Source organism: Cetorhinus maximus, chromosome 15 (assembly GCF_964194155.1).
Source record: "Cetorhinus maximus chromosome 15, sCetMax3.hap1.1, whole genome shotgun sequence".
Taxonomy (NCBI): Eukaryota; Metazoa; Chordata; class Chondrichthyes; order Lamniformes; family Cetorhinidae; genus Cetorhinus; species Cetorhinus maximus.
In genome coordinates, this window is record NC_135893.1 from 14250960 (window position 1) to 14264565 (window position 13606).

Genomic DNA, 13606 nt, shown 5'->3' on the forward strand with positions numbered 1-13606 from the left:
CACTCCTGGCCCCGCCCTCATTGTCCTGATCTCGCCACAGGCCCCGCCCCTGACCTTGCCCCGCCCCCACCCCCTACCCCCGCCCCTGTCAGACACCCTGCCCCGCCCCCCCTGGCTCTGGCTCCGCCTCCGCCTCGTCCCCGCCGCTGTTGTCAGGCCCCTCCCCCTCTCCCCAGGCCTGGCCCTGGCCAGCTGTTGTCTCCCAGGCTCCTCCTCCTTCCCTCCTTCTCCCGGGTCCCCGCTCTGCTAAGACGGCCATGCTGCAGATGGATGATTCGGTGGAGCCGGAGGCGGCTGTGCTCCCCACCGAGGGCATCGCGGGCCCGGGCTTCCCGGGGGGAGCCGCCGCCGCCGCCGCACGAACTGAGCTGCCTCTCTCTCAGCCTGCGGCGGCCGCCGTCAGCAGTTCGGAGAGCGCAGTTCCCGCAGCCCATGGGGCCGAGACCCTGACACCGTTCAGTGTGAAGGATCCCACTCTGCAGGCCAAGATCAAGGATTACTTCGTGTTCAGGGTAAGGGGTGGAGCCGGCCGCTATCCCGATCCGCCTGTATTTATATCTAACTAATCATTTGTATACGTTGCTGTGTATTTGCATATTTATATATAGCTGCATCTAAATTTATATAGATCAGCCGTAGTCATATTAACATTTTTATGGCTCCATATCTAAATCTTTGTTTCCCCCTGTTCATCTATATCTGTATTTGGATCTGTCCGAGTCCTTGATTTAAATTATATATCGCGTTATAAATAAACTACATAAACGTGTTTGCTTTAACTGTTTGTATATTATATATACCTACATCGTTATTTAATACCAACATCTCCATGCCTACATCGATTTACCTATATTTATACTTGTGAAACATTACGTACGTCTAATTCTATTTATATCTATACACGTACGCATAAGGTACATGTTTGTTTATATCTTTATTTTACTCACTGCAAAATTGGCATTTATTGTCTATTGTTGTTGCTCCTAAGGAAGTTATGGTGGGGGGTCTCCACATGGCATAATAGAACTCGAGGGGCTTGTTTGGCTACTTTCAGAGATCAACCATTTTTTTGTGTGGGCCTGGAGTGTCAGATTGGGTAAAGGAAAGTTTTCTTCCTTTTGGGTTTTGCCAACCTGACAACTTCATGGTCACTTTTACTGTTTTTTTATTTCCAGATTCTTTTTAAACTGATTTCTCAAACTGATGGGACTTGGAGTTGCGCTGAATTATTAACCCAGGACTCTGGATTACTAGTCCAGTAACATAGCCCATTGCAACCATCTTAATAACCATGCAGTCTTCTAAATCTATTTAAATAACTAATTACTGTCAGCATCAAAACCTGTGTTTCTTTATCTGTAAACATCTGATTATATTTATTCAAATCTATCTTAATTTATCTATCTAATTTATATTTCTAGAATTTTACTTGATCTATATCTATCACTGATAATACACACAATTTCTAAAATGTAAACCAGACCCCAAATTCTGGGCAGAGAAAGGGCTGCTCACTTTATTGTCCAGGAGAGACTCTTTATCATCTAGTATCTATGATGCCCTGTTCAATGTTTGCCAGCCGTGGATTTGAAATAAGATGGCCTATTATTTTATGTCTTTTTATTCCTGTTCTGGCAGCTACTCTGAAGAATTTTTAAACAAAGAGATTGTAGCCCAGGCTTCTGACAAGGAATCGATGTTGGATTGAGCAAAGTGTTGTGATAACTCAAAGGAAAGATGATGCTAAATGCTCTTTGAATTATTAATTGATGTGTTTAAGAGATTGTCACAGTGTGATCACCTTCTCACTTTTCTCCTAACCACAGTATTTAATTTCAGATAGTGACTCTTAGTCACAGCCTAACAAAAAGATTAGGGGATGTGAATACTGGCTTTTAAGAAAATATACACACCAGCTACCCATGGGTAATTTGGGGTCTCTAACATGTTTGTGACGGTTGGCTGCAAACCCAGCCTGTCTTTTCTAAAGAACCCCTTGGGCCTACTCTGTCATTTAGTTAAATCGTGGTTGATCTGAACCTCAACTCCCATTTACCTGCCTTTGCTCCATATCCCTTGATAGACTTATCTATCAAAAATCTATCAGTCTCACTCATGAAAGTTCCAGTTGTCTCAGTCTTTTAGGGGAGAGAGTTCTGGATTTCTACTAATCTTTTTCGTGAAAAAATGTGTTCTGAATGGCCTAGCTCTATGCATGTATCCCCATATTTTTGATTATAACACCAGAGGAGATAGTTTCTCTGTTTCTACCGTGTTGGATCTGTTAGATATTTTTAAACAGCATGATCATCCCTTGCTCTTCTGCACTCAAGGGAATGCAAGCCAAGTTTATGTAACCTGTTCTCATAATTCAACCCTGCAAGAAAACTGCAGTCATGAAAGCAGTGGTGAAAATGCTATATTACAATAAAAGATGAGTTTAAATTTGATTTTAATCGTAAATCAGTGTTATTTTTTAATTTATTCATTCACTGGATATGGCTGTTGTTGGTAAGACCAGCATTTATTGCTCATCCTTCGTTGTCCTTGAGGAGGTGGTGGTGCCTTGAACTGCTGCAATTCGTGTGGTGAAGGTGTTCCCACGGTGCTGTTAGATAGGGAGCTCCAGAATTTTGATCCAGTGCCGATGAAGGAACGTCAATAAATATCCAAGTCAGAATGATGTGTGCCTTGGAGGGGAACTTGTAGGCAGTAATGTTCCCACGCAGCTGCTGCCCTTGTCCTACTAGATGGTGGATGTCACAGGCTTGATAGAAGAAGTCTTGGTGACTTTGATCACCTCACTGCCAAGCTGGAAAGAGGCCTAAGTTTTGGATGTTTTCACTGACGTTAAGATAAAAAGCCTCTGAGAATTTGTCATTCAATTGCACAGAATGTAAGTTAAGCAAAGGAATGGAACCAAACTACATACATTGATAAACTGATAGTTCCTTGAGGAAATGACTGTTCTAGTGGATGGGGGGAAATGTAGTGAATATGATGCCGATCGGCTTTGAGAAAGCCTATGTCAAGGTACCTCAGAAATGACTATCAGAGCGGATTGAGGGGTATTGAATTAGTGGAATGGTAGCAAATTGGTTTAAAAACTACTCTGAGAGGAAATGAGCAGGAGTTAAGAAGTGGTTCCTTAGAGTGATTGGAAGTGGGTAATGATGTCATGCAGGATTCAGATGTCAGAATATTCCTGTTCAGATGATTTCAATGATTTACATGTCGGGCCAGAGAGATGAGTGTCTAAATTTGCAGATGATGCTCAAATTGGAAACATAGTAAATATTCTGAGGATCAAAGAAAGCTGCAAAGTTATATTGATAAAATGGTGGAATGGGCAAAAAAATGGCAAACTTCAACTTCATTAACTGGGGACTGGATTGGCCTTGGCTTTGATATCCAACAACTTTCCCATCCAGTCAGCTAGCTTGCTGGCACTCATTTTAGACAAATTGAATGGCATCTGTGGGTGGTTACCCATGGAACCATAGCAATGAGTTAACAAGGAGGCAGAAAGCAAAATCACCAGTTAGGTTTGGGTGAAGTCTAATTGAAGCAAGTGGAATAAGACCAGCCCCACAAACCGCACTCGTGTATTACACAGACTGATGGTCACCTCTTCTTCTCAGGCCCTTGGCTGATATGCTTGCTCCTTGTGTCTCATTGGCTTCATTCACAGGCTACTGGGCTGGGATTCGATGCTGTCCTTTTCATGCCCAGCAGAAGTTGCTGGTGGACAGGTTGTAAAGACCTTGATAAAAGTTTTTGAGTGAATAGTTGTAGGCTGATCTTGACATTGTGGTGTTATAAACCAACATTTAACCTCTTGTTAAAATTTCTTCTTGGCACAGTTTTTCACTATAATCATTCTTCCTCCTAGCCAGGGACCATTGAACGGGCTGTTTCTGATATTCGATCCATCGCCATGCCAACAGAGGATGGAGGTGTGCAGAGTGTGTGGCTGCTAACTGAGTAAGTGATGAGACTTGTGGCCTTTTCACAAGTGGTATTGTATACTGCTGTATATGGTTGCTAGGTAGTACTGTTACCAGTATTGTAACATTAAACAGTTCATTCCAACTTCCACTTCTAGTTTGTCAGGAACTTAACATTAGATTTGAAGAGTCAAAGTGTTGAAAAAGCTATTACGTGATGTATCTTGCAGAGTTTTAGAGTGAGACCCAGGATCCAGCAAGTGAAGTGGCACCATCTAGTGGAAAAACATCAGCACTATTTTCAAATATATACACACACTGTCTAATTTGATTTATTTCCATAGTATTAAAATGGGATATCCAATGACCATTGTATATTTGCTCATTCAGTTAGACCTAATGTTGCTTTGGTGGATTTCACAAGGAGTTGCAACGCAGTGACTTAATGCCAGGTGTCAGCATGTTCAGTGGATGAAGGAACGCCTTGTCAAGTAAGCAAAGCTCTGTTGTGAGCTCCACATTATTGCCATTCCTCAGTTAAGATGAATCACAGAATCTTTACAGTGTAGAAGGAGGCCATTTGGCCCATCAAGTCTGCACTGGCTCTCTGAAAGAGCATTCTACCTAGTCCCACTCCCCTGCCTTATCCCCATAACCTTGCACATTCATTCTTTTCAGCCTGCCTCCACCACCCTCTCAGGAAGTTCGTTCCAGACTCCACCCACACTCTGGGTGAAAAAATTTTTCCTCACATCACTATTACTCCTTTTGCCAATTATTTTGAATCTATGCCCTATAGTTCTTGATGCTCTCTTGAGTGGGAACTGTTTCCCACTATTTACCTGGTCCATACCCCTCAGGATCTTGAATATCTCTATCAAGTCTCCTCTCCGGCTTCTTTCTCCAAGGAAAACAGTCCCAACCTCTCCAATCTATCCTCATAGCTACAGTTCTTTATCCCTGGAATCATTCTTGTGAATCTCCTCTGTACTCACTCCAATGCCTTTGCATCCTTCCTCAAGCATGGCACCCAGAACTGGACACAGTACTCCAGATGAGGCCTAACTATAACTTTATATAAACGATGACCCAAGGCCCTGCCTGTCTGTTCCAGTGTTTCAGGATGATGTAAAATCCCTGATAATATTTGATCAGAGGGTTTTTCCTAAGGTTCAGATTTCAGCTGGAACTCCCAGGAAAACCCAGGTTAACTGGTTCACCTTATTGCTATTTGTGGGACGTTGCTGATTTTAAAAAAACATTATTAATGTGTAGGCATTGCTGGCAAGGTCAGCATTTATTACCCCACACTTGTCAGTTTCAGCGTGTTTGTGAATCAGCACATGGTGGTTGCCTTAAATCCTTGCCACAAACTCTGTTCCCTAGCCATCCCCTCCATCCCTCTCTTTGGCAACTGTCTGAAGCTGAATCAGACTGTTTGCAACCTCTCTACCTTTCTTTCCCCTTTTAAGATGCTCCTTTGACGAAGCTCTTGGTCATCTGCACTAATATCCCCTAATGTAGCTTGATGTCATATTTTGTTTGATAAGGCTCCTGTAAAGATCCTTGGGATGTTATATTACATTAAAGGTGTATAAGATGTTGGTGGTGTTGCACTTAATAAAGTTTTGTTTGTTAATTATGAATGAACAAGAAACAATACTGTGCTGAAACAGATAAAATACCACCTCCATCATTTTGTTGTGTGGCTTCTCACTAGTTTATAGTCATAAGATATTAGCCAGCCTAATCCACTGGCATGGTAGCATAGCTTGGATAAGTGTGCATACACATGGCTGCATATAATGATGTGTACACATCAGGCACAGACGGGGTCTGGTTCCATTGCGATGCCCTCCACAGTCACAAATCCTGCCAATGCTCAGTTTCTACACTTATACTTAGTATTGGTGAGGTGCTAGGGGGAAGCTATGTTCCAACAGGACTTGGTGTCTTCAAAAGAGGAAAGAACGAACTGATTTCTATGGTGTGAAAAATATTTTGGATCATTTATTTGTACATTTTTTTAAACATGAATTTTTTCCATTGTGTTGCAGAATTGACCATTGGAACAATGAGAAGGAACGTCTGGTACTGATCACTGAGCGATCCCTGCTCCTCTGTAAATATGACTTCATCAACCTCATCTGCCGACAGGTTATTCGAATTTCACTCAACGCAGTGGATACCATTTCAATTGGAGAGTTTCTGTTTCCTCCAAAGTCTCTGAATAAGTGAGTACTGTAGTGAAATCTTTGTCTTATCCAGTGTTTTTGAATGAATCCTGTGGTGAGTCCCACACCAGATTCTGGACTAATATAGTGAAAGCTCTAATAAAGCTGGAGGCCATAATTAAAAAATAGTCACTAAAAAATCCAATAAGGAATGCAGGAGAAGCATCTTTTTCTGGAGAGTGGTGAGCATGTGGAACTAGCTACCATGTGGAGTGGTTAAGGCAAATAGCATAGGTGAATTTAAGCAGAACCTTGGTAAGTAGATGAGGAAGAAAGGAATAGAAGGATACGCTGATAGGTTGAGATGAAATAGGGTGGGAGGAGGCTTATTGGGCAGAATGGCCTGTTTCAATGCTGTAAATTGTACACAAAAGTTTGTACATAAATTTGCTACGTATTTCAGAGTCCTGGAGCATCAGGACCCCATCATCAACGCAAAAAAAACCTGTATATCTTTAATAAAATCAAAAAATGCTTGAAGTGCACAAGAAGTCCAAAGAATGTGCGCGGTAGTTTATTGATGATGGAACTGGATCAGCAACCTAGAGAGATGAGTTCAAATTCCACAATGCCTCACTCAATAAGTCTGGTAATTTGTCAATTGGCAAATTAACCATAAAAGCTACCAGATAGTTATAAAATCAACTAGAGTTTGCCACCTATCAACAACAGCCATGGCTCATTGATACAACTTTGAATCACAACCTGGGTTCAAGTCCCACTCTGGGACTTGAGCACAAAATCAAGGCTGATGCTCTGGTGCAGTACTGAGGGAGTGCTGCACCGTCTTTTTGATGGGACATTAAACCAAGGCTCCATCTGTCCCCTCAGATGGATCTAAAAGATCCCAAGATATTATTTTGTAGAAGAGCAGGGGAGTTATCCCTGGTGCCCTAGCCAATATTTATTCCTCAACCACCATTGTTAAAAACAGATTATCTGGTTATTATCACATATTGCTGATTGTAGAAGCTTGCTGTGTACTAATGGGCTACGTTTCCTACAACAGTGACTGCATTTCAAAAGTACGTCATTGGCTGTAAAGCACTGAGACATATTTGATGGTCTGTATAAATGCAAGTCTTTCTTTAACATATGACTCCAGTTCCACACCATGTGGTTGACCCTTAATGGCAACTGGGTTATATTTGATTGCCTGATCCAAGTCCCCAAACTCCACCTCTGATATGGGCAATAAATATGCAGCCTTGCCAACTGTACCCACTTCTTGAGATCAAATATGATATAGTCCATTACTGCCTGTAATAAAAGACTGATTTACTTTTCAAATGTGAAATTAGCTAATTCCGAGGAAAGGACAGAATTTGGAAAGTTAACCTCTTTCCTATTTGTAGATGCCCGCTGACTTGCTGTGTCTTTCTCACACTGTTTATTTCTGGTATTTTTCTGCCTGTACCCACTGGCATGTTTAGCAGTGTCTGAACCATTCAACCCCTTTTGTTGTTGAATATAAGCCTATTTTTACTCTTTTGTATTAAGCCATAAACATTGCTTCCAAGAGGCGTATTGTACTGCTTTAAGTGGTGGCGTCATTTGCCTTGTTTGTTTCCACAGGAGAGAGGGACATGGGATTCGCGTTCAATGGGACAAGCGGGATAGACCTTCCTTTATTAACCGCTGGAATCCATGGTCCACTGACATGCCATATGCCACCTTCACTGAACACCCCATGGCAAATGCAGATGAGAAGATTGCATCCCTCTGTCAGGTAATAAATAAGCCAAGTGATTTGATGTTTCATGGCTTCTTCTGCCGCACAGTGTTACTTTCTACACTTGGCACACAGTATGGATTGTAAATTGGCATTAAGGTCCTACAAGCTAGTTTCTAAGCTTAGCTGACTAACTAATCAGAGCTTAATAGAATTTCATAGAGAAGCATTACAATAAGTCTTTTGGCCCAACTGGTCCATGTTGGTAAATATACTTCACATGAGGCTCCTCCACCCCTCTTCACCTAACCCTATCAGTATATCCTTCTGGTCCTTTCACCCTCTTGTGCTTATCTGGCTTTCCCTTAAATGCATTGGCTTCCTCTTGCCAATGCTATCTGCTTCACAACCAAACGAATCCAAGTGGGATCAGATTGAACAAAATTGTACATTGATCATAGAACACCTGTATGTGCACTGTAGAGTTGTCTTTGGCTTAATTAGTGTATAGTGTGTCATTATGTAATTGTAAGAGTAATCATAGGGGTACTTCCTCTTCTAGCACAAGATAAATCTTTAGTTCACAAGCTCCAGTTGTTGAATTTTAATAAGTTGCCAAATTGCTTTTAATTTCCAATGCACACTATCTAGTCAGTGACCAGTTTTGAAACAAGTTGACTTTTGTTGGTTTTCCAATACTGTGACACTCTCTTTATTAAATTCCAGCTCGAGAATTTTAAGACCCAATTAATCCAAGCTGTGAAGAAGGCTCACAAAGAGGCACCACTGCCAGGCCGGGCTAATGGAGTGCTGATCCTGGAGCGACCCCTTCTCATCCAGACCTATATTGGTCTAATGTCCTTCATTAACAATGAAGCCAAACTGGGCTATTCGATGTCAAGGGGGACAATTGGATTTTAAACCAAAGGGTTTTAAGCTTTGCTGTGCCCAGTTGGTAGGATCTTCCACCTATATGGTATTTTACATTGCCTCTTCTGCACCTTTTCAATTTCTATTAATCCAACCTTCAGTCAGGAACTGGGCAGTTTTGGATGCATATTGTAAAGGAGTTGGATACATCAGGCCAGTTTGTATTCTATCCTGAGAGCACATTATATATACTGCAGCATGTGGTACAGTGTCATTTTTAAAAACAAATTGCTTCAGAATTATTGCATATTATTCACAGGAAAATATAGCATTGCAATCTGGAAAATGATGAGCAGTGTGCCCTGCTTGTATTGTGGGTCTGTTATCGTTTTTGATGATCTGCTTACTGTACTTAAGCATTTGTGCTTTTGAAACCTAATGGAAACAGGACATGTTGGAGGGGTGGAATGCTATTATGTCCACTAGGAGCCTGAGGGAAATGAAAGTCTGTGCTTTTATGAAGAGAAAGTGCATAATGTAGTGAGTTACATTACCCTTTCACCTTCAAATATAGACCAATAATAGATTCTCTCTCTGAGAGAAGGTGGATGTCAGGATTCAGATACAATCTAGATCGTGGGAATATCTTTTCTGATAGTTGTCATAATGAGGGAAGTTTGAACAGTCACAGTTCACTATGCAGCAGCTATAAAACAGATAAAGAACTGATTGTCAGTGTTTCCAAGGGAATGCAATTACTGAAGCTGCACTACTCCAGTTTTGTCATGGGTCTGAAATGATGGCCAGGTGCTGTGCTACGACAGCACGTTTGTGGATGGGGCGGTTAAGATCAGTAATGTTCAGAGTTGCAGATGATTTCACACTTGTTGAATGAGAATTGTTGCGATGCTATAAAGAAAACCAGCATAGGTTGTAAGCAGCATTGTCAGCCTAAAAACAACAGCCATGTATCTCTAAGCTAGAATGTTGCAATACAACCAGCACACCCCCAATCTACAGTGGTTTGACCTCTCGATCATTTTCCCAGTGCCTTCTGTTGAATAAGAGTTTCCAGATTGGTTCTGAGGCAGCACTTTTATTAGACATAAAATCAAACACAGATGACTGAATACTTTCCATCTCTATATATCTTACTGAAATGCATTTCCTCAAGTGTCACATCAAAAAAGCAAACGATGGAATACAAAACACCAGAGGCAGAATGATTGCAGCCTCTTTATTGACCTCTGTGTTTATTTAGCAGCAATTAGGCTTTGACATTTTAAAAGAATACATTGTTTTACACAGTTTTCCATTCTTAAAACAGTTTTTTTTTCTCTGAATTGGGAACAGCAGAAAATTAATTGTGAAAAAAACAAGCAGTTAAAACTGTAACCAAATATGGCTGCCATTGTAAATGGCTGAAAGCTCAATTTAAATGTCTAGCCTAGTTTAACAGGCCCCAGTATTGATTAGCTCAGGTGTGCCTTTAAGTAGTCATATTTGTTTCTATAATTGAAAACCTCTGCTTTGATCTGTTATGTATATTCAAATTGGCAGATTGAAGTACTATTTTAATAAGTCTTGTGCAAATACTGAAAACCCTTTCAAGTGTGAGTATCTTGTTACAAATTTTCAGAAATCTTGGGTTCTGAATATTCCATCCTTTTGAGATTTGAAATATAATTCAGACAGTTATAATCACCTGCTGAACACAAGGTATAACAGTACTGGAGTCACTTATTGTTATTTGTGAGCAATTTTAATTTATAATGGTGCCTCACTAAGATAAAATAACCACAACAAAACATGGTTGATGTGTCAGTATCTCGGTTGTAATCCAGAAATAATGTGTAATTCATTATAAAGAAGCTATTTCCATTACATAACAGGGTGTTACAGTTGTTAGTAGTACCCTGATTATCATACAAGGGCTAGAGTTTTCTCTCATTCTAAATACTGAGCAATAGTGATAAATAGGGGTACAGTGGTGTAGTGATTATGGTACTGGACTAGCAACTTATGACACCAGAAGATCCAATTCGACCACAAGAAGTTATGAAATTAAGTGGTTGAGTGGCACAGTAATAATGTGACCACAAAAGCTGCTGTTTAAAAAAACCCATGAGGTTCACTACCACCCTTCAGGGAAGCCTGACCGCCTTACCCAATCTGGCCTCTGCTCCCAGTGTTTCCCAAACCTTTTCCCACTGTGACCCCGTTTTGAGGCTTCAAAATTGCTATGACTGCAGAGTGTGTTAAATCACCTACCTTTTCACTAGCTTCTAGGAGCAGTAAACAGGCCTCAAAGAAAAGTCAGCTAGGCCATGCCCTCCAGTGGAAAAAGAAATGCTGGGATTTGAAGAGGCCTTGCAGCTGTTAGCACTCAGTCCAAGTTCCGTAGCAGCCATTGCTGCCTTGGAGCTCACGACCCCAAAATCTCAGGACCCACAGTTGGAGAAGCCCTGTCCTAGACTATATGGTTGATGTTTAATTTACTCTAAAGTGGTCCAGCAAGCCATGCAGTTGCAGGCAATCACTATTAAACAAACTTACACCCCTTCAGACTGACTAGCAAAGCAACAAAATCTTTCAAACATTTAAAACAGCAAATAGTGTCACACTGGTGCAAGTATTCAGTGCCCCTTTGTATCTGCCACAGTCACTCATTGGCCCTATCTGACCAAATCAATCCAACCTTCACAAGTTCAATTAAGCAATTAAATGTATCTGCTTTAGGACCAAGATGAGGAGGAATTTCTTCAGAGGGTGGTGAATCTTTGGAATTCTCTACCCAAGAGGGCTGTGGAGGCTCAGTCATTAGTATGTTCAAAGCAGAGATCGATAGATTTGTGACCAGTGACATCAAGGGATACGGGAATAGTACAGGAAGATGGCACTGAGGTAGAAGATCAGCCATGATTAAATGGCAGAGCAGGCTTCAGGGGCCGAATGGCCTACTCCTGCTCCTATGTTCCTAGTAGCTCCTAACAGTGTTTTATTCTCTAAATAATTCCCCTCTTCCTCCGTATGTTCTGTAAAAAGTAACTCATTTAAAGACTAAGGAGTGAGTCAGAAATGAAAATTTGTGCTTTTTCTTAACCTTACCTTTACTGAAACTCTGCTCCCTCAGTAATAATTTAAGTAAGCAGCAAGGGAGTAAAGTCCACTGCTGTGAGGGGAGGGGGTGGAGACACGTGCGGGCAGGCTACATCACAATAAGAATTCAACACATTTTAGAGAGTCTTGACATACTTGCAAACACGTTCACAGGTAGCTCTGGTGTCAATAGTTGAATACTCAGCTATGTACAATGACATCAGTCAATTTAAAAATGAGAGATTAATGAAGCGTGCTCATTAAATCCAGAAACTGGGAATAATTGGCAAAAGATGCTTAGACTGTGTTAAAGTATAGTGATAACTATAATCCAGTCTTTTGTAAGCATTTTTGTGTTTTATTTAAAGCCATCACAATTGCTAATAAAACTGATCATTAAATATGCAAAATTATTGTGTGTAGTCATTTTCCAAGACTTAGTGGCATGTGAGAATCAAATTTAAGAAGCCAGGAAACCCAAAGTTTACTAATCCCCTTGTGGTCAGGATCACATTTCATTTCCAATGGCCCATGGGTGGAGATTAAATATCTCTATAACCTTCCATTCTTTGACAGCTGTTGATCCTTTTTTAAGTACTAATTGATCTCAACTCAATTCCCTTTTCTAGAACTCTTTCTTCCTTCTCCCCCACCCCAGTCCACTGGTCTATGGAGAAATTTTAGCTCCAACCCTATTCAAAGCTCATGAATTTTCTACTTGTGTTCTCTCCTATTCTCATTGCCCAGGATTATTTAATTCAACTTTATCTATACCTTTCATTGTTTTGAAGAACTATTTCATCTTTTCATAATGTAGCCTTGAGGTACAGAACATTCTAATCCACTCTTTGAACCTTTTCTAATCCATCCATGTCTTTAAGGTTGGGTGATTAAAACCATACTTTGGAATTGGCCATTAACCTGTACAAATGTTCGTGAAACTTGTTCAGACTTGTAATCCAACACCCAAAACAAATCCATAATTACGACGGTGCATTCAGATCAGGTTCTTTCAATGATTTCCGATTGAGCTGAGGGTTATAGGTCAGCTGTCATTGATGGGGACAGGTGACCCAGTCTACTGCAGACAGTTTTTCTTCATCTTGCTTCCAGCTATTCACCCAATATGACTTTCCTATTTAATAAGCTCAATTATAATTTCTAATCAAAGATGGAAAATTAAACAGGAAACAATTAATATTTGATGCAAACCCTTGAGTTTATAACATTTTGTGCTCAACACAACTAACCTCATGGCAGTCCACCAGAGTGAGGAGGACGCTTGCCACAGAGTCCTAGAATAAAGTGAGAGAGAGGTGAGAAAGGCTGTAAGAGATAGGTGAGGTCAGTGCAATGTAAAGGTGGGGAAGTAAAAGGCTAAGGGAGAAACAGTTTTTAAAAATTCACATCTCACATCAGCAGTCAGTCTGTGGGTGATGAGGAGATATGCACCTTCTTGAGCTTTCTTCTTGCCCTTGTGTCTTTGTACTACGTCATCAGCCCTGCTTCAAAATCAGCTACGCTTTGAAGCAATGCTTGCCATTGTGGGTGGTGTAGTGCATGCTCTTCCCAGCTATTGAGGTCAAAGCCAATATTCTTCAAGTAAGCTTTCATGGCATCTTTGAAATGTTTCTGTTGGCCACCCTGTGATCTTTGATCAATCACCAGCTGGGAGTAGGGAGCACACACTTTGGAAGGTGTGTTCAGCGTTCTGCAGTGGCCCGTCCAGTACAGTTGCCGAGTAAGAATGGTCATTTCTATACTCAGGACATCTTACTAGAGGA

General features: G+C 41.0%; 1 protein-coding gene across 1 annotated transcript; it reads left to right on the top strand.

The window, feature by feature from the left end:
- The first annotated feature begins 204 nt into the window (after window positions 1-204).
- Window positions 205-12232, top strand: tprg1l (tumor protein p63 regulated 1-like). Its single transcript, XM_078557910.1, has 5 exons — window positions 205-512; window positions 3893-3984; window positions 6005-6181; window positions 7757-7910; window positions 8580-12232. Exons 1-5 carry the CDS (start codon window positions 258-260, stop codon window positions 8772-8774), a joined length of 873 nt encoding a protein of 290 aa, XP_078414036.1. The 5' UTR covers window positions 205-257; the 3' UTR covers window positions 8775-12232.
- Window positions 12233-13606: the final 1374 nt, after the last annotated feature.

Bases quoted from the DNA above. Each gene is read 5' to 3' on its own strand.
- tprg1l (XM_078557910.1), top strand. From the start codon at position 258: ATGCTGCAGATGGATGATTCGGTGGAGCCGGAGGCGGCTGTGCTCCCC. The intron at 3,985-6,004 runs GTAAGTGATGAG...ATTGTGTTGCAG, and splicing joins AGTGTGTGGCTGCTAACTGA to AATTGACCATTGGAACAATG. The intron at 6,182-7,756 runs GTGAGTACTGTA...TTGTTTCCACAG, and splicing joins CCTCCAAAGTCTCTGAATAA to GAGAGAGGGACATGGGATTC.